The sequence below is a fragment of the Aspergillus pseudonomiae genome (assembly GCF_009193645.1).
Source record: "Aspergillus pseudonomiae strain CBS 119388 unplaced genomic scaffold BDV37scaffold_56, whole genome shotgun sequence".
Classification (NCBI taxonomy): domain Eukaryota; kingdom Fungi; phylum Ascomycota; class Eurotiomycetes; order Eurotiales; family Aspergillaceae; genus Aspergillus; species Aspergillus pseudonomiae.
In genome coordinates this window covers 178,512-205,867 of record NW_022476048.1, presented here as the reverse complement: position 1 = coordinate 205,867, position 27,356 = coordinate 178,512, and the positions used below count along the sequence as shown (strand labels likewise).

The window sequence follows — 27,356 nt, the reverse complement described above, 5'->3', positions numbered from 1 at the left end:
AAAAAAAAAAAAAAAAAAGACAACGGGTGGACTAAAGCCTTCCATGTCCATCCTTCGATCATCCATCCGCCGGCGAACCTCCATTGCGATACTGCCATAACCGGCTGAGATCTTTGACCTTCAACGGCCGTCGCTCGTCTTGATCTCCTAGTCCTCGTTGAATAGCAGGGGTGGTCCTGTAGCCATCCGACGGGCGCTTATTGGTGACAAGCACCTCATTTCTCTCGTGCCTGACGTGTTTCGGCAGGATTTTCTCATACTCGACCGTTCTCGCCCCCATTTCCATAAATTCATTGGTGTCGAGGACTCTCCTGTCTGGTCCTAGCGTGAACATAGTGTCTAGATAGTGCTGGTTTAGCTGGTGGCCAGAACCCGACCGGACAAAGATCCGGCCCATATAGCGGTTGGGAACTCTGGCAAATTGCAACACCCCCCAAACACATACAAAATCGAAAGCATTGACATAGTGCTCAATGTGGAGAACACTTCTCTCCGCTTGCACCGAGGCATCCTGCTCAGATATCGTGAATTCGGTAGCGGGGGGCTCTCCGTAGCTCAGAAACGATTTGTACGGGTTGTTGAAGTGGTTGGCAGCGTTCCCAAACGTATATACTTCGAGTTTGCGCAGGACATTTTCTGGCAGCTCGTCCAGGAGCCAGTCGATGATCAGACTGCCCTCGATTCCACCTTGGCTGTGCAGGATCAGGACCACCTTCTCATACTTCGGATTCAACAGTGTCGCTTTCGTGATGGCATAGCCATCCCTTGTATCCGGCGTTGCGAATGTAAAGTTCCTTTGAATCAAGCACTCGATTACATCGAATACGATGCCGTCTCTGTAAGGGCGTTATATGTACATGTAACCAGGGAACTGTCAAGGGACAACGTACGTCGGATTATGCACGCCGATGATTTTCCGGCCAAAAGTATAGGCAAGCCGGTCGATGTTATTTTGCAGCCAATGTCGTCTATTCTAATAGGTAAGAGACACGGACACTGGTATATCTGGGTCGGAACACGCTCCCAACTTACCCGACCGCGACGCCATTGATAAACACCCAACATTCACGCTCATGTTCCGGTCGCTCCTCGATAGGGACTCGTGACTCGAGAACCTCGTCTGTATTATTGAAGACAAGAGCGCAGATGACTCGATTGATCCATACAAAGACCACCACATAGATTGAGATCCACAATGCCGGCACCATACACAAGAAACCAGCCATCACCGACAGTAAGAAAGCCACCTGGCACACAGCCAGGACGACATGTGCAATGACATTGAACGTATTCTCTGTCGAAGGGAATAGTTCGTCTAGCTCATCCGAGGAAGATAGCGGGAGTATTATTCCCGGCAGACACCATAGACTCCTGAGGACGAGGAGAATGTCGGCGCACAGCAACCTCAACGGCGACGCTGTATAGGGCAAGGGCGGTCTTCGTCCATTTTTCCTCTTCATGGGGGAAGCCATGACATATCAGCTTTGGTCAGGAATCGCGGCTTGAGCTTACAGCAGTATCCGCCAACAGTCGAACTTCACGTTCCTGTATTCATCTTGTGAGCGAACGGCAGAGGCCCAAAAAAATAGGGAAAGAGCGACGCACTTGGTTTAACTACTCTAGGAGACTTTTCGTGTGCAAAATCCGATCCGACTAACCTCGACATCCTTTCGTTTTAGTAAATCTGTCCCTCCAGTAAGGCGGGTTGAGCGTACCCCATGATAGGGACCATCATCCTCGGCAAGATCCACATGATGCTCCCTATTCATGCCCTAGACTCGGATTGAGAATGTGCCCAGACGCACTTGCATTTAGTGGCGGCTCCAGATGAGCTTTCATTGCCGCGGCCAAGCGACACAAGCTCGAATCGGATTAATCGGGGCTCGTCCAAATGATCGACATCCACTCATGTGATGATCCATGGCGCCCTCGCTACGAACTACTCCTAGGCGTCTCCATATTTCTTGCTGAACAATGATAAACACGGCTAACATACCCTGTCCTCGTCTTGCTTGTGGGCAAGGATCCAGGACCGTGTAGTCACAACTGGTCCAGGTAAGACTGTCCCCATGCACGACCTAAATCAGAGGAACAGGGATCAAGCGAAGCAAGCTGAAGGCCACATGTCTCCATGAGTCACCTTGGTCATGATAATTCACTTCGCTATATTGAAAGATGTCAGCTGATTGGGTATAGCGCGCGATTTAAAAAGAACCGCGCGTTCTACATCTGTCGTTAATACCCCGTATCATTCTTGGCGTTATTGAATACAACATACTTGCAACTAGGCATCAAATATACTTCTAATATACTTGGTAGGCCGGCCTAGAGCCTCCAGGGCTACTGATGATAGACTTGAAGTGTTCAATTTTGGAGATAAATCTCAGACGTTGCAAGCCAGCCCTACGATGTACATAAGCAGAACAAGGTAGCTCTCGATGGAGGACCAACGGTCAGACAGTGCAGAGAAAACAATAGCACGACTCGATGTAATATATTCTGAGATCTAATAGATAGGTCAAGGCGTCGCGCCAGAGTCTATAGGGGAGGTACCAATTCTTGGAATCCCAATTAGGGCTGCAGCCAGCCTGGAGCGGTAAATACAACGTCGGATTTCAGAAGTGCTCTGACTTCTTCTGTCTCTTCATTAGAAGCACGTCTACTGACACGTGATTCTATGAGGTTTAAAAGATTATATTATGCTCGATCACTATGGCCGGGCACCTCCTAGAGCCCTTTGTAGTAACACGCTAGCAGAGTAGGTAGACAGGGTCATCGTACACCTATCTAGCCTAACATTCCCTCCTACTTCCTCGCTGTCTTTGAATTTCTTCCTCTTCTTGTATCAGAGTCTCCATTCGGGGTGTATTCAATGGTAACCCTAAGGCATGGATCCCATCGCCTTATCTTGCAGAGCCCAGCTGACTTTCACCAAGATAGAACCTCAAAATTTCTAGCTCCACAGAGTCAAAGGACAGACATTAAGTCTCGAAAGATCTCTAATTATTCAATTGAGTACTTTGGAGGCTTGTAGAATTGTCAACTTATGCACTACAACATCGCCCAGGTTAGCCCATGGCGTTGCTTGTCGATGAGTTGCCAAGAATCATGCTATGCATTTATATCCAGAGTCGATGTACGAGAAACTCTTTTTGGCCCTATCAGGGCGTTCCATAGCTTCATATGAAGGTTAGGTATCGATCCATTATATAGAGATCTTCTATAATAGATCACAAAGTCAATTGATTAACATAGCAGCAATGACTGCAAAAGAAATCTTCCTTTCAGTCGTAATGAATGCAATATTAATTGGCTGATCCCAAGTCTTTGCTTTTTCTTTCTTTCCCCCCTTGCGTCAACCGCCGTCATCGTCGTCCTTTCCACGATTCTCGTTCCACAAAACCTCAACTTAGTCTCATCTACACATCCTACATACCTGCCGGTGCTGACCTGAGTAAAGATGATATCCAACGTCTTTCGTTTTCTAAATCAAGTAAGTAATAGTCGATCCAAGCACATTACGCCAAACTATTTTGACAGAAACCACCATTAATAGCGACCCGCTGCAGAGGTATGTCCCATTCCGTGCAGCCCGCATTTCAAGCACGATCAAATCCCTTATAACGGTCGTGAAACAGGCCAACTCGACAGACTGCCGATAAAGCCCGTGCAACATGGCTCGCGAGCCTGATCAAGGAAGTCAGCCAGGGCACCGGCGAGCTGCACCCTGTGCTGCAAGAATTCCAGCACCTCATTGAATCTAACCCACGCATCTACATGCTGTTCCAGTCCATGTGGGCCCAGGCACAGGAGCAGGGTCCGGACCGGAACCGTAGCCATGAAGTCCAAGACTACCAGCAGATGCTACAAGTGCTGAACTATATCATCACGCACGCACCGCCGTACACGGAAATCCTCGCTGGGGTTCCCATAATCGGGGTGTTCCAATACGCCATCCCGACAGTCAGCGGCTACGCTGTCTTCGTTGATCCGGAGGTCAACGCCATGCTCAAAAAGGTACTGGATGCGTGGAGCCAGTTTCTCTCCTCGCCGGAATCAGCATCTGTGCTCGATACCTCGTCCACGGGCTGGTTTGGGGACGGATCGATGCGCAAACTGATCAGCATGGGTAATGTCGGCGGCACGACCTACGAGTTTGACGAGCTGTTCGTCTGCGACCGCACGGCTCCCAACTACGGCTTCCGGTCTTGGGATGCGTTCTTCACGCGCCCGTTTAGAGAGAACATTCGGCCCGTCGCCTCACCAGATGACGACGCTGTCATCGCCAATGCATGCGAATCGCAGCCCTTCACTTTGGCCAGGGATGTGAAAGCTCGGGATAGTTTCTGGATCAAAGGCCAGACCTATTCCCTGGTTGATATGTTTGGGGCTGGGTTTCCGGACTGTTTCATCGGCGGGACTATCTACCAAGGTTACCTAGACACGTTTAGTTATCACCGGTGGCACGCGCCTGTCTCGGGGAAGGTTGTGAAGGCATACACGATTGACGGGACTTATTGTTCTACGCCCCGAGCCATAGACAAGGATGCTGACGATGGCCAAGAAGGGGTCGAAATTGCGTATCAGGTGTATCTGTCCGCAATGGCGACACGAGCAGTGATCTTCATTCAGTCGGATGACCCGGATATCGGCCTGGTGGGCTTTCTGGGGATTGGTATGGTAGAGATCTCAACGTGTGACATTACTGTGAAAGAAGGGGAGTTGGTCAAGAAGGGAGACCAAATTGGAATGTTTCATTATGGAGGATCGTCCCATTGTGTCGTCTTCCAGAAAGGGGTCAATGTGACGGGATTCCCGGAGATTGGAAGCAAGGAGAACGTGCCTGTCCGGGGCAGATTGGCTGTTTTGCAGCGGTAGGAGACATGGCAAACTACACAACAATAGAGGGAAAGGAACTTAGCATATATCTACGTGCTCCTATGATGTGACATGACCTTGTTTTTGGCAGTTCAAGTTAGATTGTTCGTGGTAGAGCCTCAATGTCTACTACCTTGATCCAACTCTCTCCTATCACCAAACTGCTCGCAATCGCAATGAGCTCAGTCTGGAGAACCTTCTCGCTGGCACTCACAGGCAACTTATCAGGAACCTCGGTCTCTGCACCAGCTCAGAATACATGACCAGGAACCTTCTGGATGGCAATCCGACTTCTCAACTGAACCTTGATGCCCAGGCTATGCTCTTTGCCTCCTACAGTAAGTAAATGAGGCATTCAGATGAACAAAGTGAGGGTTATGACCTAGAGCGCTCTAGGGACTCTTGGTATATAAGCCTGACTCTTTCTTGACTCCCTTCTTCACATATTGCTAACCTGGATTAGTCCGACGTCTTATGGACGACAATATAGTTCGGCCGTCCATGGAATCTTATGCGCGACTTTTCGATCACGATCGGACGAAAGAAGCAGTAGGTGATTTCTGGAGAAAGGTCCAGGCTGCTGCTTCGTAGAGTGATGGCACTGGACGAATTGTTGTCCAAGCTTTGCTGTGTAGAATCAACGGAGGATTAGGAGATGGGAACTCCATACGGAATATACTATCTTTATCTCAAGTGTTTTCTGTATACCTGTTGTCAGACCCCGAGGACTTCTTCCTTGCTTATATCTCCCCCAGCTAAATCTCTCACGCATCATGACTTTCATCTTAGGATCTCTCCCATCGAGCAATATTTTTCATTGTATGTTTTACCAAGAAACCCTTATCCTTCCACCGATCCAAATCGTTCCTCTTCAAGAGACACTGGATATCACCGCAGCAGACTCCCCAGACCAGCAGCGTCTCCAACTCATCCCCGATATCTTGAATTGGATGAAATAGTGGCGATTATTTAAACAATGGATACATGAGGGACAAAAAAGATATCGAACAGAAAAACTCCCACTCCGCATTGTTGAAAGAAACAATACATACAACTTCAGAATGCCACTGCATCAATCACAAAGACTTTGTTCCAGGGGAAAAAAAAAGAAAAGAACGGAAAGGAAAGGAAAAAACATAGCCACAGTTTATAAAGCAGTCATTGAGCCCCTACTGGTTTCATGGCCTGCTTTCTCGTCCTGTTTCAGCTGGTCCCGTCCCCACTTCCAAAAGTTGGCTCCCAAAAGTTGGTCCAAATAGATCCACACAAGGGTTTGCTTTTCAGATAACAGACAGAGCAGTTCCGGTTAGCGCTGGAGAAACGCCATCGCTAGTGTCGAGAATATGATACCTGCGATCTCACTGGATAGTGCGTCTAGTCGCCGACAGGACGCCACGAACGAAGCCAGAATACTATCGACCTTCCCCGATCGTCCCAAGAACACCCCGAGGTAGAGATGAAATGCCTTCGGTCAGTGGCTAGTCTCAGCAAGGAGGAAGTGAGACTGTTAACCCGGGTCCTGCGCATAGGGTTCATCGACCCGGCTGGGAACGAGCCTAGAGACAAAGGCGAGATAATGAGGGCCATCAAGAAACTTCCCTCGGTCCTGCAGAGGCACTGGCTGGATCACTGGATGAACCTCATAGGTCGGGCGCCCGCCGTGGCCCTGTGTGATTTGCATACGAAACTGAACCCCTACATTATTCAATACATATTTGAGCTGCTGCGATGCGAGGTTATCACGCATTTGGAGTGCCTCTACTGGTACCATAGTGTGCTCCGGGATTCTCGCCTTGACGGCGTCGATCTCAAAGTGCGAGATATTGTGTACAGCTTGCGAGATATACATTACATGTGGACCCCCTCTCGACAAGTTATTCAAGGAAGCCCGGTCACGTACCAGCAGAATAAGTGCGAAGCGTGCATTCTAGCCCGGGTTGTCAACGGGCGGAAATTCCTGCAGCATCTCCGGACAGCCCTCCTGAGCCGGACAGCAACCAGGAGGAATCATCGGGTACCGACGTTCCTCCCGTTCGTGGATGAAAGCATAGCCTGCCATGAAGGCTTCATCGATAGGATACATTGGCGCAGCAGCACACTGGCGACAGCCATGAAGCGTCAGCGGAAACATGCCCACCGGGCTCGGATGATGTCTAACCCTATGGCGAGTCTCAAACAAGAGACCTCAAAAGCCACAGATGAGGTTGTAGTCCCCATTGGCATAGACCCGGAGGTTCTCGAGTCATTTCACGGGGGACGGCAAAAGGACGGAAACCATGGTGAACCCTACACAGCATCTGAGCTGGTGCCCAAAAGACACGATAGTGACACCGACACCCTTGCAGGAATAGTCGGGTTGTACAACGAGCCTCAACCTTTGAACTGGATATCCTCTCCCATATCCTGTGCGATGGAGAGTCAATCAGATGTCTCTTCTGTCACTTACACCGACGAATCACCCTCTCATGTGTCACCTACCTCGCCTAAGGACAACCCGTGGCTCGCTCCATTAACTTCCACACCAGATCCGTTGCCTGGTCGTTCACCATCAATCCACAAGAGAAAAGCACCAATAGAAAAACCCGCGGATGATGTCGATGATGGATATACAAGCAGGTACATCCCTCCCCGGAAAATGCCCAACTGGAAGCATGTGCTGGGTAGATCCAACTCCTTGGACCTATTTTCCACCGGAGGTCAAAGCCTCTACTGGGAAGAACCCCCAGGGGATGACGGATGTGAGCAGATAGCGGCCCAATACCGCAATCTGCTCAGCCCAGTTCAGCCATACTACGAATCGGAACCCGATGAACGGTTCTCCCAGTCAGATTACGAAGGCAATCCAATAGGAAACCGGGAAAGTCAAGATACCAACTGGAGCTTTCTATTTAGATCCTAGGGATGCTTCTAAAAGAATAAGGTAGGATGTGATCACATCGGCCTGAACGCCGCCTGGGTTCCAACGCTGCGTCGTTTGGGAGATATACACACGGTGTTGATCAAGCATCTGTTGTGCATTCAGAACATAACCTAGTATGTAATTCATAATACAATCAAAAGAAGAAAAAACGTTCTTTGAGAAATAAAAAAAAAGCAAAGGGCTCTGGAGAAAGTCAAAGAAAAAAGATCGAAAAGAAAGGTAGTGATGGGCCCTGCGGTCCAAACCCATTGCCATAAATCATCCTAATTATAATGAGTTTACCACCAAAGAGAAGTCATTGTACAAGCCAACATATACTCATGATCCCCAATATTAATACTAACAATAGTCCTGAAAGTTCGGAGGCGTCCTGCCCCTCCGAAGCCCTTCAATGTAACAAAAAAGTGTCGAGAAAGAAGATATTAGGATTATAAAAATATTCACCGAGAAGAGAATACCCGAGGAGAGGAAAGGTAGCGAAAGGTACAGAAGAAGCCAGAAGGTGAGGACTAGAGGACGCTGCTGGCCACCCCGTGCTTCGAGCCCTTCAGGCCGTCAAAGGTCGCCGTCCTTTTGCGCAATCGTGATCGTGCAGTTGTGTCTGCCGGCTCATCCGATGAGACCGTAGCGGAAGACGATACGCCCTCTCCCTTGGCTCGAACCTCGTGAACGCTGTCGTCGTCCAGCTTCCTCTGTGCTGCGTCACGACCCCGCTCATAACGAAGTTTAACATCACCCTTCCATTGAGTTTCGAGAAGCCGGTCCCAGATGGTGAAGAAGGGCTGGGAGAAGTTGGTCTTGATACCCCAGCTCTGATGGTGAATGTCATGGTAGGCGGCATTGTTGGAAGTAAAGTGCTGCAAGGGGTCCCAGGGGAACGCATAACCGCAGTGATCGTCAACGGTCTTGATAGTCGAACAGGTGAAAAACCACATGGCCTGGCGGTTGGTCATTCTAGCGGTCAAGAACGCAACACCAGTACCGGCAGTGTCGAGAAGGAATCCCTCCACGGGATGGTTGTACAAAGCACCGAACGCATATGGGACGTATAGGCGGTGGTGGCGCGAGTGGAAGGTGACTACCAAACCAGTTAGATCATCGAGCGAGAGGTGAAGAAGCTAGATATAGGACTTGCCATAAAGCCAACGGTTCAAGTGCATGGCACGATGGAGGAAATACTGCCAGGTGTCCACGACACATACACCCCAGACAAACTGCACCGTAGGAATGAAGTACCAGTAGATGAAGCTAGCCACGGACAATTCCCAACCGGCGAATGCCGGAGCGATGGCTTCGACGCCATTCTCCAAGACCAAGGTTTGGGTGAGTCCCGGATAGCGTCCACCGGCGAGAACAGCTCCCAGTATCGTATGGCCATTCTTCGTCAGAGATTTCGCCAGTCCGATCGAGTCAATGCCGAACGCCGCCAACAAACGTGGGAGGGCCCTTTGCAGGAGGCGGACACGCTGGGCCCAGACTGCCACATCATATTCCTCTTTCCCAAAGCATTCCACGGGATCGAAGTACGACATCGCCATACCGGCTATGGTTTGAATTATCTGTTGTAGAACGACATCCTTCACGACTTCCCAACGCGATACGTGGTTCCTTTTGAGGACCTCCGCTGGAGTATGCAAACGGTACTGGGGAAATAAGTCGTAGACATCAATGTAGTGATAGACCATGGATAAGGCCCAGTAAGCGATAATCGGTAGGATCAGCGCCAAGATGTTATCAGGAATCGGAGATAAAAGAGGTGGACGTGGTGTCAAGGTATACGCCGGAAGAGGCGGGAGGTCATAGACCACCGACGCATTGACTGCCATGGTCAAGACAACAGCCAGCCGATGTTAGAAGGTGTTGAAGATACAGCAGGAAAGGTTTGGACGATCAACACATGGGTTGGAGGTTGACGGGTCACGCGGTCTAAACAGGGCGGAGCCAAAAAAGAATATCGATAACAGAGAGAGAAGAAGAGAACAGAAAAAAAAAGAGGTACTAGTAGTATACAAGGGCCGCGGTTGCTGGATCCGGATCTTTCGCGATCCACAATTTAGGGGAGGCGAACGGAGAATGCACGAACCGAGGGGCCGGAGATGCGTTCGGACGTGGGAGGTCCGAAGACGAGATGAATGGCAGAAAGGACGGGTATCAATTCGGAGCCGAACAGGATAGTCGGAGCAAGGTAAAGAGCGTCACCTGTGGGCACTGGGCACACGGGAGAGGTCGTCGATAGATATAAAGGAAGGGAATGCGCGATGGGGAGACAAAAGTTGAAGTGGCACCACGGGAAGTGCCAGGCGACCGATAATCTGATCGATAATACGGCCGTGTTTCGTACCCGTCATTTGGCACTGGTTTCCCGGTTGTACATGGGTCATTTTGGTATTCGAACGGTATTCCCACCTCTATGGAGGGTGGTCTGCATGGTTGGCCGATCACCCCTGATGAACTGTAGTTGCAGCCTAATGACTCAGGCATCATCCATAATCTTATGTAAGATTTGACAGTTCCCGGTAGTTACCTAGTTAAGTTAGTTAACTATCTATATAATAGAACCAGCAAACAAACGCCGATTGAGATCGTTTTACCCCTCTATGGGCCGCTAATGTCACTGGACTGATTTTCTAGAGATTCCTACCTTCCCTGCTGAATTGAGTAGACATTGTGCTTGTATTCCTCGCCCACTGTCAGGTGCCCCCAAGCAAACTTGATCGGGCCAGACAAGTCCACCAGTCCCAATCGGGCGTTAGCGTCGGTTTGCTGCCCCTCGAAACCAACCAGCGAAGAACGAGGGAAAAGAAAAAAAAAAAAAAAAAATTAACCCCACCAAAAAGGTTGGTCAAGAAAAACGGGTGGCACTAAAACTTCAAATATTAGGATTCCCCTCTTTCTTCCTTCTCCTTCCGTGTGCCATTTCACTCTCATTTCCTCATCTTCGTCTTTTTTTCTTGTTACTTAGGTTGATTCCTATTCATCTATCAAAATGATCATCTACAAGGTATGACCTTTTCTTCTCCGAGGACTGGAATTACCCCACTTTTTCCATGATTGCCAATGTCAACAATGCTTGAAGACATGCAATCCGCTGCGTTAGGCCCACATCGGATAGGTGAATGAGATACTGACAAGTACTTCTTGCTATAGGATATCTTCTCTGACGATGAGCTTGTCTCTGACACCTTCGATCTCAAGGAGGTCGAAGGTGTCCTCTTCGAGTGCGACTGCAAGAACATTACGAAGAAGGCGAACGAAGACATCCAGCTCGAGGGCGCCAACCCCTCTGCTGAGGGTGGTGACGAGGACGCTGGCGGTGATGATGGAACCATTCAGGTCCTCGACATTGTGGACCAGTTCCGTCTCCAGGAATACCCCAAGATGTCCAAGGATGATTACAAGAAATACATCAAGGGCAAGCCTCACAAGATCACCCCAAAACATGTTAGAGCATGAACGTTAACATTCTCTCCAGGCTACATGAAGAAGGTCCTCAGCAAACTTGAGGAGACCAAGGCCTCCAAGGAGACGATCGACGAGTTCAAGAAAGCTGCCCCGGCCGCCGTCAAGAAGATCGTTGCCAACTGCGACAACTACGATTTCTTCGTTGGTGAATCCTTTGATGCTGAGGCTATGTACGCTCAACCCTCATCTCTTTCCAGTGATCTTCTCATTGTCAGCACCCACTAACATATTCACAGGCTTGTCCTTATTGACTACCGCGAGGACGGTGTCACCCCCTACGCCACTCTCTGGAAGCACGGCCTTAAGGAGATGAAGGTCTAGGTTACAGTTTGCTGCGAATAATGTCTTGAATGAAAGAAGGAAGGTGCTGGAGAACGCGATTATCCTAATCCTGACAGAGCAAGTGAGACTGGGCAATCCCTTCGAGGAACCCCTCAGTCTCACCTCCTAGTCTTCTACTATAGCTCCCTCTATATCGCTTCCTCAGTATCCTGCTTGAGATCAGTCACGCCTCATGAATCCCAAAGCTGTTATGTCTCTTTCTGCATTATCATCTGCCCTACACTAGGACATCAAAACTTATATACCGCCCGCTTTTCTCCGCCATTCCATCCAGAATTTGGATAGGTGAAAAAAAATATCAGATTCACCCTGTTATTCAGGACTATCGGTTTTTTTTAACTCTCTTCTACCCCGAGTATGCGTAGTATGTCGTAAACAGGAGTGTGGCTTCGTTCATAAAAACTTATATACAAAACGACCAGGTATATGTACCGTAGAATACAAGAAATAAACAAACGCCTCTAAATTCCCCAAACAGGATGGTTCAGAACAAATAGAGCATCAACAGTATCCAACCCAATCGGGGCCAGGAATACTGCCCAATCCCGTTTCACTGCCCCCCAGACTCGCCGTCCGACTCCCGCCACCCATGCCACCGCCAAGATCCCCAAACTCGAACCCAGCCACGGGATCTAGTTCCATGAGCTCGTCGGCGACGGGGAGGTGCTGGCCGAAGACCGCGTCCCACTGGTCCCAGTCGAAGTTCAGGTTCGGGTCCATCATGGAGGGAGGCGTTGGGCCGGCGGCCATGGACTGGGCGCTAGGCGAAGCCAGGTCCATGAAAGACAAGGGCGGGGGTGGAGTGGAGGCAAGAGGGATGGCGGCGCTCAGGGGTGGGATGATGCGGTCAGGAGAGGAGATGATGGAAGCAGGGGGAGGAGTGTCGACCGTCGCATTGGCCTTGGCTGCGGGTGACTGGGGAATCTGGGGCGTCGGCAGATTTGGGGGCGTGTCTGGGATGGAAGTTGGGGCAGAAGTTTGGGGTACCTGGTATCGAAGGGGACTGGGTCGGATGGTGGAGACCGGGTTGGGGAGCATGTGCGAGCGTGTCATGTTGTAGAACATCTTCGAGAAGTCGGCGAGTTGTTGTCGCGACGTCATGGTGGACATCGAGGGAGTCGGCGCTGTAGAGCCGCTATTGGCATAATATGGATTGGAGGCGCAGGGATATTCGTCCGGTCCGGATGCTGCACCGGCTTGGATCTGTGCTTGCTCGGTCCATAGCTTATGTGGATCCAGACCGGCTTTCTGCCACGCTTTCTGACGTAGCCTGCGAATCATATCCCATGCTTCGCGGCCGCCGTCTTTCAGTGGCCGTTGGGCTGAGATGCCGTCCTCGCCGCCGACAACACCGCCATCTGGCCCGGTGAGTGAAAAGATCTTGTCGATGAATGCCCTTGACTTGGGTGCCTCGGGGCTATAAGGCCGTTCGTAAAGATCGATTAGCATGATCATAGCGGCATGCATTGGCTGGTGGTTCCCCGGCCAGCTCCATTGAAACGGTTGAAAGTCAGGGTCGGTGGCAAGGGATATGAATTTCTCCATAAAGCCGTGGCAATGGCGGAGAGCACTATTTTGAGGTCAGAACAGAACAGAACAGCCTTGTTTCCGCAACGCGTCATCTGATCATACCTATGTCTTGCCGCTGGCCAAATACGGCTCTTAGCGTTCTTCAGGAACGGTTGGTAGGCGACACAGAACGCCTTGCGATACGTTAAGAAACGGTCTCTCAAAAGTTGATGTTAGGGACACTCACCTTATCAATAAAGAGTGAGAGCAGGATCCTGGCCCATTTATGAAAAGACACGAGAACAGGAGAGTGATATTGTTCCGTACAACGACCGGGTCCTTCTCCGGGAAGTTCCAAGTCGCTCGTTCTCATCTCTACCGGAGAGACCGAAAACGAAAGCGATCTGTTATTAGCGCTGGAAGACAGCTGGTAGTTTTCAATTTCTGGGATCCGATCGATTATAGAATTGAGTTTGAGTTGCAGGTCGAGGAGGATTGATCGGAGCTCCTCCATATCCCTGCGCGTCACGGGTTTCGTGCCCAGTTGAATCTTCAATATCCGACGGACGGCGCCTATGATTGTCCACGTTAATACTATCGATCGTAATGCAATAGAGGTGTAACTTACGGGCCATGACATATTTGCCCCTGGCTGATAAGTAATACACGTTGACCATAGATGGTCCACCGCACAAAGTTGGATCATCCGGATTGTCAGGAGACCGCATACCGGATGCCACCAGTTCCTCGTATTTCTCAGCCTCTGGTGTCCCTAGAAGTGTGTCTTTCACCTCGCTGGCATCACGGACATCCCAGTAGTTCTCATCGCTGACCAAGGGAGGTAGCCCGCTAGACATAGCAACAACGCCATCCATATGTACGATATGCCACCATATTCGTCGCCGATACTCGGCTTCATAGGGTTTAATCCCAAATTTAGCAGGATCTCGGTGCAGGCCCATCGTCTGTGCTACTCTCATGGCCAGACTAATGAACAGACTGCTGGTTAACGGCTCTTCCTCCTTTGAAAGTATCGTTTGGACCAGGAGATACGCAGCCAAACCCTGTAGCGAAGGGCTGCGCGGAAACGATATCTTCGTCAACCACCGTGTGACCTCGTCGTTGAAAGTTTTAGAAAGTGCGGATCGCGAAGAGACATTGAATTCAGCCTTGATGGTCCGGATCGATATTGTAACCGACCCACCGTACCAAATAGCGTAAAGCAGCGGAATAAACGAAGGGTCCGGGCAAGGATCCCCAGAATAGCTGCTGTAATCGTACCAGTCCCAGAAGGAATTGTATAGCTTCAAGATTGTTGGGGGATGAATCACTGGGCTGATAGCATGTATTCCAGACATGAATCCTTTGTACAGAATATGACTCTGTCGTTTCGTCGGCACATGGTCGAGCATTTCTGGTTCGACATGCTTCTCTTTCACCGATGGGGAATCACCCGTAGGGAAAAGCACCGACTTCTGGAATTCTTCACCACATACTCGATCCCGTGAGACTCCACCAGGGCTATCAATTGATGCCTTCCACGGACTACCTGCTGTTTTCGCTATCGTATCCGTCATGTTTTCGTCAGCAGAGCTTTCGTTAGCCGTATTGTCCTGATGCGAGCGACTCTGGTACTTGAGTAACTGATTAAGCTCATTGATCTGCGAGTGTCAGTCTATATCATATAAAGTACTAAAGTATAGCTTGTATCATACCTCATGGGATATATAAGCCCAGTAGGTTGTCCCAACATATCTAACAATGAATCAGCTCCACCTGTACGCAAGTGAGGAACGTGTGACGTACCTCGACCGACCCCCATCCTCCAAGCTCAGATGACCCAGATTCAAGCTACCCACCGGATCCACCAAGTCAGTAGCAAGGCCAGCGGGAATCGGAAACTCATCACTCGAATCCGTACGGCGGGGGCTATCTGGACGAGACGCGCCCGCAGCCTTCACGGGCGCGCCATTCCCCAGTCGAGCTTCACCCTTCCCAGCTTCCAGATTGACATTTTGAGCCAGCAAAAGCCGCTGTTCCGCATCCAAAGGTCCGTTGGACTTGCTGAGCCGCTCAATCATCGACGTAAGTTTATCCAACCGCGCTTCAATCGCCTGCGACCCGTACTTCTGCTCGGGAGACCCAGCCTGCCTCAGATGCCCGTAAAGCGAGCCAATATCGTCGATATCCTCGTCCAGCGGTCGCGAAGACTCCCTCCGTCGCTTGATACCGTGTCCACCTGCTGTTTGGCCATGGCGCGACCCGGTGTCTTTGTGTGGCGCAGCATCGTAGATGCACTCGGTTCCGTTCTTCACACAATTTCCGCAAATAGGATGCACCTAGTGGCCGTTCAGCACATTGTGTCTCGCTATGAATCTCACCAGGAAGGGTGGCGTACCTTGTCGCATTTCACTTTGCGCCTCCGACAAGTATGACAGCTGTAGCTGGCGCGATTTCGGGTAATTTGACGAGCTCCGGCCTTTGTCGAGGACCGGGACGCAGTCGACTGGGGGGTAGAGACTGGCGCGGAGGTCCTATTCAGCTGGGCCTGGGCGGTCGCGCCCGGATTCGAAAGCCCATAGCCGGGCGACGTGCTTGTTGGGCTCGTGTCCATAATCCCTTAATTGCAGTGGTGGGGTTCTTCAAACGTCAACGGGACCGCACAGTGGATTCATCGGGAACGGCGCAAGCGTCACGACGAGTCAGATCATAGGGGCGAAGGTGTAGAAATAGTCGAAATCAATACTGGGGCATCCCACGGTGCAATATCGAGTGTTTGGTTGAAATGATGGTGGCCGAGGCTGGTTTATGTCTGGGGTAAAGTCCGCGTTATCGGTGACGATCGATTTGGTTCCGATGGCCAATCAGATGAGGCTTATACGGAATTCGGCGACGGCCAGACCATGGATTATTACTAGTAGTACTAGTATGCTCAAAAGCACGACCTTGAGGGATATCTAGGTTATTCCGTTTCTATGAGAGTATATTGTCTACATGGACATCCTCCGGTAGAACCCAAATAATATCGGTTATAACCTGCATGGCATGAGTCACATCTCTGGGTATATCAAACGGGTATGTATGTATCTATGGCTTAGGGTCGCAAGAGCGTTTCAGCATCTCACACTGCAACTATTTACTCTGTACCGCACTAATACCAGACACACGGTGGTCGGCTGAAAGTGCTTCGCAATACCATTTTCGATTTCAACTTGGTATCAGAGAAGAGCATGGAAGCCCTCTATCGGTGTAAACAAACGCCTTACGCCCGTACAATGCAGCCAAAAACGTGTACACAATATGGACAGGTAGACAATCGTAATAACTCCATATGGCAGGCCACCTTAGGCCTTCCCTTTCTTCTTGTCCTTCTTTTTCTTCTCCTTCTCGCCACTGCCTCCGGACGGTTCTCCTCCTCCCATCATCTCGGCCAGCCCGGCGGGCATTCCAGGAATCTGAGGCATTCCTGGCATACCCTGCATGTTCTGCATCTCGGCCATAGCATCCTTGAGCGGGTTATCGCTGACTCCGCCGCCGCTGTAGGCAGGCGAGTGGATCGGAAGAATTGTGCCGATCTTCCATCCGCGGGGAGCAGGAGGAGCAGGGGGAAGCTTGTCTGGCATGGGAAGGCCACTGATTCTCAGCCGGTAAGGGGATTTGTCGGTTGTTGGGTGAGCTTTAAGATACTGGGCCACGAGGATGTAAAGGTGGTGTTCTGAAGACCAGTTAGCAACATATCCTAGGCTAGCATCGGGACGTTCCCCAAATCCAGGCTTATAGCATAATAGAAGGAAGCCAAGGAGGAGAACGAAGAGAAAAACGCACTATTCTTAATCTTTGGGTTTGCCAGTGTCCCATCCTCGTCCTTCACCAGCACGCGCACTCGGCCTGGGTTCGCCCAATCTTTCGGGTGGAGTTTTTCCGGCTCGAATCCAACTTGCAATCCCAGCATCTGCGCAGCATCGACGATGTCTCGAGCCAATGGGTTCTCCACCGCCAGCTCTGCGCCGACCTTGCGGCCCTCTGCGCGGCTTCGCGATTTGTCGAAGTAGACGGGATACAGGCACTGGTAGTGTTTCGGGATTTCGCGACGCGGTTCAGGGGCTGGCCTCATTGGTATCGACGAGGAGCCCTGGGGAGAGATACCTGCGGCGGAGAGGAGGGATTCATTGGCGAAGTTGGAGGGCGTGGAGTCGGAGGGGAAAACCTCATCAGGATCGGAGTCGTACACCTCCTCTACCTGTGCGTGTCGCGACATGGCAATTTCAATCGATGGAGAGTATACGGGAGCGAAGGGTTAAGGGGACAAACGGATTGAATTTGGCGAGTAGAGGGGAGGGTTGGGGTAACTGTTAGCCTATGTTGGCCTTTCTGTGCGGAATGGAGTTTTAGTGGCTCCAGTGCGGAGCGGAGAGTTTCCACCGCCCACACCAGCGATAAGAGCTGGTCAGGTACAGCATCTGACTTTGGTGGATGGTTCTTGCGTGAAACATAGAGAAAGGTATTTTATAATGAGGTTTACTTGTTGAGTGTTTTCTTATTCAAATCTTCTCTATTGATGAGCACTACATATAGTGCGGTATCAATACACTACTATTCTTGCAATAGTCAAGCTACAGAAAATATATATTGCCGAGGATACAACATGATTCACGGACTCGCAGATAATTTGAGCAAATTGTATTTTACGATGTCAAAGTTAAAAGTACATTCAATTTTGTTGACAAGGTGAATGATTGCCGACGTGTTAACAATTTCTGACTCTTAACAGAGGAAAAGGAGAATGAAAGTATATAGTAGTGAACTCGAAGCGTAAAGACACTGAGAAGTCTACCCACAACGAATATTTGAGATATACTATGGCTCATTATTGTCAGTCTAGAATAAAAATCTAGCCATATAGTCTGCTACTTATTCGCCAGTCAGATCAAATGAGGCTTGCCTTAAGTAGAGCTAGCCTCAGTCATCATGTGTACGCCCATTCCCTCAATCAGTTGAACAGACTCAATGCTGAGAGACTCGTTTTTACCAATCTGGGAAACATACGCAATCAGCAGTGAGTCACAGCAATTGCCAAATTGCAACGATATCATGCGAGTATCTACATCGAGTAGCACCGAACAGTCGGGCCGTCGGTAGGTGCGGCCAACCATCCGCTCGGGATCTCCATCGGCATGCCGACACCCCCGCCCTACCCCACAAATCATCAAGTTCAAGATAAGGCCTGAAGGCCAGAGTCCTGACATAAAGACTAATGTATTCCTCCGTATGAGTGAAAGCTAGATTCTACTTCGCATTCTTACATTTTCTAAATCGTCAACCCTGATTGTTCTCGGTACTTGACCAATTGCCTTTGTTGATTACCAGCCCTCGTCATCAACCAGTAGATTCAGTCATGGCTGAAGGAATAAAGACTAGCGCCGTCCTTCACCGCGATACCCGCTTCCACCCCAAGAAAGCAATTGATGGCAAAGGCTGCTACCTCTTCCTCGAAGATGGCACCAAGTTCCTCGACTCGACCGGTGGCGCAGCCGTATCCTGCCTTGGCCACGGTCACGAAAAGGTCAGGCAAGCCATCATCGATCAAACCAACAAGATATCATATTGCCACACGGCGTTCTTTAGTACCGAAGTGACCGAAGAGCTGGCTCAATTCCTGGTCGATTCAACAGGCGGCAAGCTGTCGAAGGTGTATATGGTTAGTTCCGGTATGGTATACGCCCCAATCCACAGATATAGAACTAACACACCTCGACTAGGCTCCGAGGCAGTTGAAGCGGCATTGAAATTAGCTCGACAGTATTTCCTCGAGCTCCCCACACCCCAGCCTCAACGCACCCGGTTCATTGCCAGGAAGCCCTCTTATCATGGGATCACCTTGGGCGCACTAGGGGTGGGAGGACACGTCCTTCGACGACAACCCTTTGAGCCATTGCTCCCCCCAAACACCTCCCATGTGTCCCCTTGTTACTCTTACCGGGGCAAAAAAAATGGCGAAACAGATGAGGACTACGTTGCTCGACTTGCTGCAGAGTTAGACGCCGAATTTCAACGTGTTGGGCCGGAGAACGTCTGTGCTTTTGTTGCGGAGCCGGTTGTCGGAGCTGTGAGTATCATATCCCTACTCTGGACTTTTACCCTTCCATAAAGCAGGAAACCTAACACTTGGATCCTCACAGGCATTGGGCGCCGTGCCCGCCGTGCCCGGCTACTTTAAAGCCATGAAAGCAGTGTGCGAGAAATACGGAGCGCTTCTCATCCTCGACGAAGTAATGAGTGGGATGGGTCGCTGTGGGACACTACACGCATGGGAACAAGAAGGCGTAGTTCCTGACCTACAGACTATCGGCAAAGGCCTTGGAGGCGGCTATGCTCCCGTATCTGGTCTTCTGATCGGAGAGAAGATCGTGGAAACATTGGATAAAGGCACAGGCGTTTTCCGTCACGGACAGACATACCAAGGCCACCCTATGTCGTGTGCTGCTGCTCTAGCTGTGCAGAAGGTCATCCAAGAAGAGAACTTACTAGAGAATGTGCGGGATATGGGAGTTTACTTGGAAAGGCAGCTTAAAGCTCGGCTGGGAGATCACCCATATGTGGGGGATATTCGTGGGAAGGGGCTATTTTGGGGGGTAAGTTTTCTAAGATACCTTGGAATCTGTGCGGATCTTTCTATTCAGGAAGTCTAACGAATGGGCATCATAGATTGAGTTCGTTAAGGACAAATTCACTAAAGAGCCCTTTAGCCCCGAGCTGGGGGTAGCCGCTCATATCCAGGAAACTGGGTTGGACCCGACATACGGAATCTCGTTGTATGCGGCTACAGGGTGTGTAGATGGAACGCGGGGAGACCATGTCCTCCTCGCACCGCCGTATAATGTGACGAAGGATGAGATTGATCTTATTGTGGAAACTACTGCTAGAGTCCTGGATCAAGTTTTCACTAAGGTGGTTAAGGTCTGAGCGACTGTCATGGTTATTCAAGGAGTCAAGCACTGTAGCGAGATCAATAAACGTATACAACGATGGATCTGGTAGTATGAGCTGGTGCCGATTTAGAGTATATGTGATGAAAGTACAACGCGTACTCAGTCAACCTAACCCAAACACTCAGCTGGGTATTCACTTTATTGAGCCGTGGAACAACCGAGAAATCTATAATACACAACATATAATGGTCACATTAGGCAGTCGCATCAATCTCAGCCCCATTGGAAGCAAGCATTTCTTTCAGCTTCTCCTTGGTTTCTCCATTTGTTACAGTAGCAGATGGAGGGCCCTCAGCCCACATGCTAGCAACTGTTTCCACCGCACGTTCGATGACGACTCGAACCCTGTCTCTCATCACCGCATTGGTACACTCAACTTCAAGATCCTCAAGCCATACCCGCGCAACGTTCTTGTCGACTCTGATCTCAATTCCGGGAACCGGGATTCCCAGAGCGTGAAGTCGCGCAAGTTCAGCGGCTTCCAGTTCAGCTAAACTTTCGTCGTCGTCTTCCTCTTCTTCTTTAGGGGTCTGCTCCGTAGCAGTTTCGTTATTCGCTGCCCCGTTGGTAAGTTGAGTAGCGGGTAGTCGTGGACGCTCAATGGGTGATATGTCCGATCCGAACTGTGCCTCAAGCATCATGAGAAGGCGTGCGAAACGTTCTTCAGCGCCGAGCTGTGAATGAGGGTTAGGGAGTTCAAGGGTGTCGTGATGGTGGTGGTGATGGTGCTTTTGCTTGGCAGACTCTGCGAGATGGTGTCAGTAAGTAAAAGTGGTCACCTAAATGGTGTGGAATGTGTGACATACGCTTCACAGACGCAGGGCTGCTTTCAACGGTGAGCAGAACTGCCATGACGGCATCGGCAACCCCATCGTTCATCATATTTCCCTCCCACTCAAGCTCGACCTCGCGTGTACGAGGGAAATAGCGAATGACGACACAACCCATGACAAGATAGGCCTGTTCATTTTCAAGAGGGATTTCTTCGTCGGCAGCTTCCTCTTTCAGTTTGGATTCTTCTTTAGAGCCCTTCTCGCTCTCCACAAGCTCTTCCTTGACATCGGTCTTCGGGCCAATCTCCTCGATAGCACCGAAAGTACCCTCAAGTGCCCATTTGATCAGGTCCATACTCGCAGAGCTGAGGGTTATATGTTGCTTGCAAGTGATAGTTGTGGTAGTTAGACCAGCATATTCGCGCAGATCGTCGGGTGCCATCAAGGATAAGTTGAATCCGTTTTGAACGAGAACACCGGCCATGAGGTGGCCATCGTCTTGCTCCGAAGGAGGCGCAATTTGGGCTAGTTTCCCGACGACTTTCGCGATTTTGTCCTTCTTGAAGGGGATGCGGACTTCTTCACAATTTGCCGGCGTATATACCTTGACCTTGACGGTCTTCTCAGCATTCAGACTGAGAAGCTTGGATTTCAGTCGCATCATCTGATGTTTTTCGCCGTGAACAAGGATCTGGGATACGGTCAGGGATCTGGTATAAGGGTGTCATGGACGAGGAACATACCACAACAGGAGCAGAAACTTCTTCGATGAAGTTGCGATTTTCAACGCCATCAACATGAGCTGCAAAACTGATTTCGTCCACAGTGCATCGCCTTGGAATCATAACTTTCTGGTCTTCATCATTGCCGCCCCTTCTTGCCAGCCCACTTGCTGCTCTTGACATAACGGCTGGAATTTGCTCGGGTTCATTAAGTAGCTGCTTGGCCATTGTACCCTCAACACTGTAGCCAGTCATAACAACACCGTTGCGTTCATTTGGGGCCCAGCGCTCAAGAAGTTCCCTGCTTGTACCAGTCTGTAGCATACCCGGGGAAGCTAGCATCACACAGCCCCCTACATCGTCGAAACGCTCCAGGCTTCGCAAACTCCTAACGAATCTAAAGTCCCAGGGCCCAGCGCTCACGCTCTTGTCACCGCTAGCTTCCGCTTCCGCCATACGCTGTCGAAAGAGTCGTTTGATATTGTCATTCATTGCGCCAATATATGTCTGATAGACAACCATGCATCTTCGGGCTGTATTTCCAATGTAGTAAATAGGCACTTTCTGCAGTTCAGGGTGTGTCTCCCAGTACTCATCAAGAATAAGCAGTAACTCTTGGGCACGGCCAAGAGCAAAGACAGGCATCAAGACCCTACCACCGCGATTCAAGACCCCGGTGATCGACTTCATAAGTGCAGCTTCCCGTTCCAAACGAGGAGGGTTGGATGAGATTCCAAATGTCGACTCTGTAATAAGGACATCAATTTTTATTCCTTTTGGCACTTCAGCCGGAATTAAGTGCCGGTCTTCTTCACGCGAGTAATCGCCAGTAAAGAGAATATTCAAGCCAGCGATTGAAATCAAGAACATAGCGGCACCAAGGACATGGCCGGCAGGGAAAGGAGTGATGCGGATGCTGTTGATTGTGTGTGTTGTATTGAAATCAATGGTTTCAATCAGAGGAAGGGTAGACAGATGGTCATGTTCGGTATAAAGAGTGGTGCGTTGATCTGACGACGACGCAGTGTTGCTGACCCGTACATTGTCCTGAATGAGCCATTTGTAGATAGCCTTAGTCGCATGCGTCATAAAGACGCGACCTTTGAAGTTCGTCTTGCTGAGGACATAAGGGAGAGCGGAAGAATGGTCAACGTGAAAACTAAGTAGGAATCTATCAGCCACCTGCTTGACCTAGGGTATCCAGAAGAGACTAAGGACACCGGATCAAGAACGCCAAAGCGATGCACAGATACAGAGATACATTCGGAGCACAGGATAAATAGCTAGTATATATTGTATTGTGTTTCTCGTATACATGGGAGGAAATAAGCTCTGCATCGAGGAGAACCCGACTTCCACTGATGACAGATTTATCCAGATTCAAGCTCCCGAGGACTGAAGGAACCTTATGGCAAGCGGGAATGGCTATGGACCACGGTGGACTTCGCAAATACAAAGGAGAGGAGTAAATTACATACTGGCTAATCAAAAGGATATCCACTGTGCTCAAGTCGAATTCGTCGAAGAACGGAAGAGCAGAGAAACCCTCTTTCGCAGGATGCATACCGGCGTCAAGCTGTCAGGAAGGGATCAGTCAGCTTTAATTACCCATGAAAGAAGTCCATGTAACTACACACCATCACTGTTTTCCCCTTATATTGAATAATGTGACATGACCGGCCAACCTCATTTCCTCCGCCTAAACAGTAGAACCCCAGCTCGTCTGACGGGTCGACAGGCTCATCGTCGGCCGAGGCATTCAAAGCCGATGCCTTCCGTTTTGTCGCCATGATGTACTGTGTTTAGCAAGTTCTCTGAGAACAATTCATCTATACTGTCCGTCACAGTGACCCTTCCGAGGACCAAGCGCAATGTTAGCGCAAAGACAGACTAAGGAGACTATCCCTCTTCTGTAACACTTAAAATGTTGGGAGTAGATCAGCCATGGCAGGCGTGTAGTATGATAGAGCAAGGACCTATGATCCGAGTGGCCGCGGTGAATGAAAATTCCCCGACTGATGCCTTGCGCAAGTCTGCCAATCCGTGTTGATCTCAAAAGAGCATCAATGGGAGTAACAGTTGGAACTCAAGAAACGCGCTTCCGCCGCCCGACTTACCTAATTGACACGTGACTCAATGGGATCCGCAAATCTTGTCAAGGAAAAGCTCCCTTTCCATCTGCGAACAACACGGTTAGACCCAGTCTATTCACCACGCGCACGCATCTATTCTTCAGTGAGGGTACATCTGTTAGACTTACTTGACGACTCTATGTTGGACGCTATTTCCTGAGATGGTTACAGTTGGTGGCGGCGGCGGTTCGAGCAATCCGCTCAGTTTCGACTTTCGCGCGGGTGTTTGGCCTTGACATCTCGATAGACGTGACCGAGTCTACAAACGATATCCTGTACGAATTTACCACTTAAAAATAAAACAACACAAGTCATCATGGCGCAAACACAGCCGCAGCAGTTCTCCCAGTCTTTCTCCCCTCCGGGGTCCTCTCCCTCTCCGGGAGCAGCTTCCCCGGTGAATGGTGGCGTCCCTCCACAGGTCAAACGGCAACACCTCTCACCTCTCCCGCAATCACCTTACGCTTCACCGAGCTTTGGAACGTTACAACTACCTCAAAACCAACCGATGCCTGTAAATGGCGCGAATTTGAACGGCACGGGTCAACAAACACCACAAACACCCGCTCCCCCACCTGCAGGCACAATGGGACCACCTTCCCGACCGGTAGAGAAAGCGACAGATGCCGCAGAGCTCACAGATGTCCTGGCTTCGTCTGGTATCGATGTTCGGGAGGAAGAAGCGTTTCTTACCAGCAGTTACTCAGCTCCGGGGACCCAGGCACAGCAGCCTCCAAGACCTCAACAACCTCTCCCACAACAACAGCCACAACCGCCGCTGAATACATCCTTTACATCACAAGCTTCCACAATATCAACACAGCCTAGCTTCACAGAACCCTCACCATACAAACCGCCAGCAACTCAGGAGTCATTCTATTCTGAGCCACCAGCACCAGCCCCTGCCCCGTTCAAAGATCCCAACGAACCAACGCGAGAGGATACCGAAGCAGCTAGACGTGCCCAGTACCACCTACAAGAGCCATTCTTACTGACGAAAGTTCTGGAGCAAAAACTGCAACGGCGTGGCTTTGAGCTTGGGGTTCGTATACCAGCTGAAGGCTTATTTCATCCGGTACCAGGCCGTCCGCAACCCATCGAAGTTACCGGGCCCGACGGATCATCTGTTGTACGTACGGGCCAGACCATTTTGAATCAAGAAGGGGCGCCCTTGGTGGACATCCTGAACTTGATGTCAATTTCTTGCGAAGAGCGACTGCGGGGCGTTATTGACTACTCTTCTACACTTGCCCGAAGCCGACGCGCCCACTCACATGGAGTTGTCCCTATTGAATACAAGGACATGGCTGTTTCGGCTGGTGTGCCTAACGGGGCCGGGGCAGGTGACCAAGCACCACTCAAACGTGTGTTCAACTCTTGGCAGATGGTTCTTTGCTTTGACGTTGGCTAACAAAACATAGGACCTCATTTGGCGACCGAGCAGCCTACAGCTAAATCACTAGCTGAAAAATATCGTGCGCTAATGGAAAGAGACAACTCTAGTGAAGAAAGCCGAGCCGCCAAACGCGCCAAGCGCAGTGCGAATGCTATCCTAGGCGAAGGCGGACCGGTGAGGGCCGAATCCGTAGATATACCTGGCTCCGGTGCCTCCACGCCGATCCCAGAAAAAGCCCCGAGTATCGATAAGAAGGGAATATCAAAGAAGGAGGCTAGGAAGCTCATGGATGCGAAGGCAAGCGAGGCACAGCAACACCAGCAGTCTGTGGAAACCGCACGACTCGCCACCAATAGTATGCTCTCGGGCCGTATGTTTGGAACCAAAAAGTCCTACTCGTGGTTGAATCGGGGGGCGCCAGCCACCAGCAGTGGCTTTTCTACACCATCACGTGTCAGTACCGCGACTCCAAGCGGGACTAGTTCTGAGAAACCTGGCCGTGAACCAGCCGTCGTGCCCGCGAAACGACTGGGAATGTGGCGGGAGGACAAAGACAAGGGCTCGGGGGTTCAGGTCCGCGACATCTTATTCATGCTCGAGCTGGATGGCAGAGGTTCCCGGCACGTACAGAAAGCGTATTCGAAGGATCTGAAGGAAGACCGAATAGACTGAACGGGCCTTCCTCCTGTCCGATATGAAATGAACCGTTGATGCTAGTTTCGTTGCATTCTCGACTTAGCATTTGATCTTTCTTGTTCTTTCGAGGTCCGCACAGTTACTGCGCAGGACCGTGGTCTCTGGCGTTGCGGTCGGTATATTCTCTTTTTGTTCGACACCTCCGCCTCGGGTGTCTCACGCTTGTTCGTGTCGTTTTCTCCGCGTGCATTTTTTCGTCGAGGTCGGAGTGGAGTCACTGCATATGTGTGCCGTTTCTTTTTTATGGCCTTCTACTACTACTACTACTACTATTATTATTGTCACGAGTACTCGATTTAATTGGGGTGGGGTCTTTTTTTTTTTTGCAGAGGCCACTGCAGGATACAATCACCTTGCTTCTTATACCCTTTGTGACGGTAAGGGGAAAAAATTATAAAAATCAGATAACTTGATGAATGTAAACTTTGTCTGATTTTTTCCAACCCGACCGGCCGGTGATTGTAGAGGACAATACTTGCGTATACATACTCAGGTCACGTTCCATAGTTCCATTCCAACTCAGTCTACTCCATACGCTGAACTGTTCTACTGCGTACTGGGGTTCAGGCCGTGGGCTTATTGCGGGAACCTCTACGCACCAGACACGCAAGCAGAAGATCTTATGCGGAGATCGCATCGTCATCACATTAGCACCCGCATTGCCTTTCACGGCCACGGGGAACACCTCAATTAACCTTACAAGAACAGATATTGAGCGATCCGCAAAGACTTTTCTTCGGTTCAACCTTGTCGGAGTGACAGTACCAGATTCGAAGTGTCAAAATGGCTGAAATTGAGGGAGAGTCGATGAACCAAATGACATCAGTTCGCAGCGAGCCAAGGGAACCTGACCAAAAAAAAGCGGAGGGGCTCCATCCAATCTCGTCCAATCAATCGTTCCAACGGCGCCACACCAGGATGGGACTAGCGTTGTATGTATGTCTGTATGTATGTACTAAATGTGTGTAAGTGCCGGGAAAAAAGAGAAGGAAGTTTACCTAGGGAGTGAGTTTCTCCTAGTAGTAGTAGGAGTATTAGTAGTAGTATGTTATGTATGTACCTACTAGTACGTTAGGGGATTTAATTTTACTTCTGCCAGGTATTTCCTGAGGTGAAACTATGTTTCAGACTTTCAGTACAAGAGATTTTGCTTCCTTGACAAGTGGTTGCTCCGGTCGACTGGAAACGCCGCCTACACCCAGCACTTCTCCCACCGTCGCCACACCATGGCCAACCAACTTCAGATCGACATTGCATCTGAGCGAAGAAAGGGGAAACCAAAAACTCTTCGTACTTCCCCTGATTCTGATATCTATTGGCATTTGAAAGAATTTGATTTATTTTAAATTATTTCAAGAATGTTTCTGCATCCGGGGAGGAAATAGAAATTCCAAAAAAGAAAAATTTAGAAAATACAAATGAGGAGTCGGCCTATACTAAGTGGGAGTGGATGGGACGATTAAGGCTAGACTCCCGGCGCTATTCCGCTCTTCATCACTGGGTTGCCCCGGGCGCTGCAGCACTTTGATGAGCCTTG

At 50.1% G+C, this 27,356-nt stretch overlaps 10 protein-coding genes across 10 annotated transcripts; 5 read left to right on the top strand and 5 right to left on the bottom strand.

The window, feature by feature from the left end:
* Nucleotides 1-58: 58 nt before the first annotated feature.
* On the bottom strand, nt 59-1,528 carry BDV37DRAFT_295704 (uncharacterized protein; the record flags this gene model as incomplete). Its single annotated transcript, XM_032089955.1, has 3 exons — nt 1,033-1,528; nt 891-968; nt 59-836 (listed from the first exon to the last, which is right to left on the bottom strand). The coding sequence occupies exons 1-3, from the start codon at nt 1,470-1,472 to the stop codon at nt 59-61; spliced, it is 1,296 nt and encodes a 431-aa protein (XP_031939366.1). The 5' UTR covers nt 1,473-1,528.
* Nucleotides 1,529-2,699: 1,171 nt separating this feature from the next.
* On the top strand, nt 2,700-5,206 carry BDV37DRAFT_295702 (phosphatidylserine decarboxylase family protein; the record flags this gene model as incomplete). Its single annotated transcript, XM_032089954.1, has 2 exons — nt 2,700-2,758; nt 3,639-5,206. 2 exons carry the CDS (start codon nt 2,700-2,702, stop codon nt 4,876-4,878), a joined length of 1,299 nt encoding a protein of 432 aa, XP_031939365.1. The 3' UTR covers nt 4,879-5,206.
* A 1,128-nt stretch (nt 5,207-6,334) lies between these two features.
* On the top strand, nt 6,335-7,628 carry BDV37DRAFT_273238 (uncharacterized protein; the record flags this gene model as incomplete). Its single annotated transcript, XM_032085022.1, has 2 exons — nt 6,335-7,471; nt 7,575-7,628. 2 exons carry the CDS (start codon nt 6,335-6,337, stop codon nt 7,626-7,628), a joined length of 1,191 nt encoding a protein of 396 aa, XP_031939364.1.
* A 113-nt stretch (nt 7,629-7,741) lies between these two features.
* On the bottom strand, nt 7,742-10,055 carry sur2 (sphingosine hydroxylase). Its single transcript, XM_032082547.1, has 2 exons — nt 8,934-10,055; nt 7,742-8,876 (listed from the first exon to the last, which is right to left on the bottom strand). Exons 1-2 carry the CDS (start codon nt 9,622-9,624, stop codon nt 8,308-8,310), a joined length of 1,260 nt encoding a protein of 419 aa, XP_031939363.1. The 5' UTR covers nt 9,625-10,055; the 3' UTR covers nt 7,742-8,307.
* A 38-nt stretch (nt 10,056-10,093) lies between these two features.
* On the top strand, nt 10,094-12,109 carry BDV37DRAFT_253560 (translationally-controlled tumor protein). The gene is made up of 4 exons (XM_032082546.1): nt 10,094-10,799; nt 10,946-11,210; nt 11,271-11,430; nt 11,497-12,109. The coding sequence occupies exons 1-4, from the start codon at nt 10,785-10,787 to the stop codon at nt 11,579-11,581; spliced, it is 525 nt and encodes a 174-aa protein (XP_031939362.1). The 5' UTR covers nt 10,094-10,784; the 3' UTR covers nt 11,582-12,109.
* Nucleotides 12,090-15,907, bottom strand: BDV37DRAFT_253555 (putative C6 transcription factor). The gene is made up of 7 exons (XM_032082545.1): nt 15,510-15,907; nt 14,918-15,450; nt 14,827-14,866; nt 13,740-14,772; nt 13,359-13,684; nt 13,235-13,305; nt 12,090-13,172 (listed from the first exon to the last, which is right to left on the bottom strand). Exons 1-7 carry the CDS (start codon nt 15,723-15,725, stop codon nt 12,104-12,106), a joined length of 3,288 nt encoding a protein of 1,095 aa, XP_031939361.1. The 5' UTR covers nt 15,726-15,907; the 3' UTR covers nt 12,090-12,103.
* A 154-nt stretch (nt 15,908-16,061) lies between these two features.
* Nucleotides 16,062-17,531, bottom strand: BDV37DRAFT_253548 (RNA-binding signal recognition particle subunit SEC65). The gene is made up of 2 exons (XM_032082544.1): nt 16,937-17,531; nt 16,062-16,826 (listed from the first exon to the last, which is right to left on the bottom strand). The coding sequence occupies exons 1-2, from the start codon at nt 17,367-17,369 to the stop codon at nt 16,456-16,458; spliced, it is 804 nt and encodes a 267-aa protein (XP_031939360.1). The 5' UTR covers nt 17,370-17,531; the 3' UTR covers nt 16,062-16,455.
* Nucleotides 17,532-18,396: 865 nt separating this feature from the next.
* On the top strand, nt 18,397-20,096 carry BDV37DRAFT_167308 (aminotransferase, class III). The gene is made up of 4 exons (XM_032079276.1): nt 18,397-18,819; nt 18,871-19,217; nt 19,291-19,743; nt 19,817-20,096. The coding sequence occupies exons 1-4, from the start codon at nt 18,507-18,509 to the stop codon at nt 20,072-20,074; spliced, it is 1,371 nt and encodes a 456-aa protein (XP_031939359.1). The 5' UTR covers nt 18,397-18,506; the 3' UTR covers nt 20,075-20,096.
* On the bottom strand, nt 19,852-23,694 carry ysh1 (cleavage polyadenylation factor subunit YSH1). The gene is made up of 5 exons (XM_032082543.1): nt 23,233-23,694; nt 23,074-23,171; nt 21,617-22,754; nt 20,907-21,564; nt 19,852-20,845 (listed from the first exon to the last, which is right to left on the bottom strand). Exons 1-5 carry the CDS (start codon nt 23,383-23,385, stop codon nt 20,295-20,297), a joined length of 2,598 nt encoding a protein of 865 aa, XP_031939358.1. The 5' UTR covers nt 23,386-23,694; the 3' UTR covers nt 19,852-20,294.
* A 349-nt stretch (nt 23,695-24,043) lies between these two features.
* On the top strand, nt 24,044-25,795 carry BDV37DRAFT_285158 (uncharacterized protein; the record flags this gene model as incomplete). Its single annotated transcript, XM_032087658.1, has 2 exons — nt 24,044-25,091; nt 25,149-25,795. 2 exons carry the CDS (start codon nt 24,044-24,046, stop codon nt 25,793-25,795), a joined length of 1,695 nt encoding a protein of 564 aa, XP_031939357.1.
* Between the last annotated feature and the right edge of the window lie 1,561 nt (nt 25,796-27,356).

What these genes read in the sequence shown, in the direction of transcription:
- sur2 (XM_032082547.1), bottom strand. Translation starts at nt 9,624, where the DNA reads ATGGCAGTCAATGCGTCGGTGGTCTATGACCTCCCGCCTCTTCCGGCG. An exon ending in CTTGAACCGTTGGCTTTATG is followed by an intron (nt 8,877 to 8,933) that starts GCAAGTCCTATA and finishes CTGGTTTGGTAG; the next exon opens with TCACCTTCCACTCGCGCCAC.
- BDV37DRAFT_253560 (XM_032082546.1), top strand. An exon ending in TTACAAGAAATACATCAAGG is followed by an intron (nt 11,211 to 11,270) that starts GCAAGCCTCACA and finishes CATTCTCTCCAG; the next exon opens with GCTACATGAAGAAGGTCCTC. An exon ending in TCCTTTGATGCTGAGGCTAT is followed by an intron (nt 11,431 to 11,496) that starts GTACGCTCAACC and finishes ACATATTCACAG; the next exon opens with GCTTGTCCTTATTGACTACC.
- BDV37DRAFT_253555 (XM_032082545.1), bottom strand. Translation starts at nt 15,725, where the DNA reads ATGGACACGAGCCCAACAAGCACGTCGCCCGGCTATGGGCTTTCGAAT. An exon ending in GAGGATGGGGGTCGGTCGAG is followed by an intron (nt 14,867 to 14,917) that starts GTACGTCACACG and finishes ATTCATTGTTAG; the next exon opens with ATATGTTGGGACAACCTACT. An exon ending in TCTCACTCTTTATTGATAAG is followed by an intron (nt 13,306 to 13,358) that starts GTGAGTGTCCCT and finishes ACGTATCGCAAG; the next exon opens with GCGTTCTGTGTCGCCTACCA.
- BDV37DRAFT_253548 (XM_032082544.1), bottom strand. Translation starts at nt 17,369, where the DNA reads ATGTCGCGACACGCACAGGTAGAGGAGGTGTACGACTCCGATCCTGAT. An exon ending in AAACCCAAAGATTAAGAATA is followed by an intron (nt 16,827 to 16,936) that starts GTGCGTTTTTCT and finishes ACTGGTCTTCAG; the next exon opens with AACACCACCTTTACATCCTC.
- BDV37DRAFT_167308 (XM_032079276.1), top strand. Translation starts at nt 18,507, where the DNA reads ATGGCTGAAGGAATAAAGACTAGCGCCGTCCTTCACCGCGATACCCGC. An exon ending in CGGAGCCGGTTGTCGGAGCT is followed by an intron (nt 19,218 to 19,290) that starts GTGAGTATCATA and finishes GGATCCTCACAG; the next exon opens with GCATTGGGCGCCGTGCCCGC. An exon ending in GGAAGGGGCTATTTTGGGGG is followed by an intron (nt 19,744 to 19,816) that starts GTAAGTTTTCTA and finishes TGGGCATCATAG; the next exon opens with ATTGAGTTCGTTAAGGACAA.
- ysh1 (XM_032082543.1), bottom strand. Translation starts at nt 23,385, where the DNA reads ATGGCGACAAAACGGAAGGCATCGGCTTTGAATGCCTCGGCCGACGAT. An exon ending in GATATCCTTTTGATTAGCCA is followed by an intron (nt 22,755 to 23,073) that starts GTATGTAATTTA and finishes ATTCCTACTTAG; the next exon opens with TTTTCACGTTGACCATTCTT. An exon ending in AAGTTTCTGCTCCTGTTGTG is followed by an intron (nt 21,565 to 21,616) that starts GTATGTTCCTCG and finishes ACCGTATCCCAG; the next exon opens with ATCCTTGTTCACGGCGAAAA.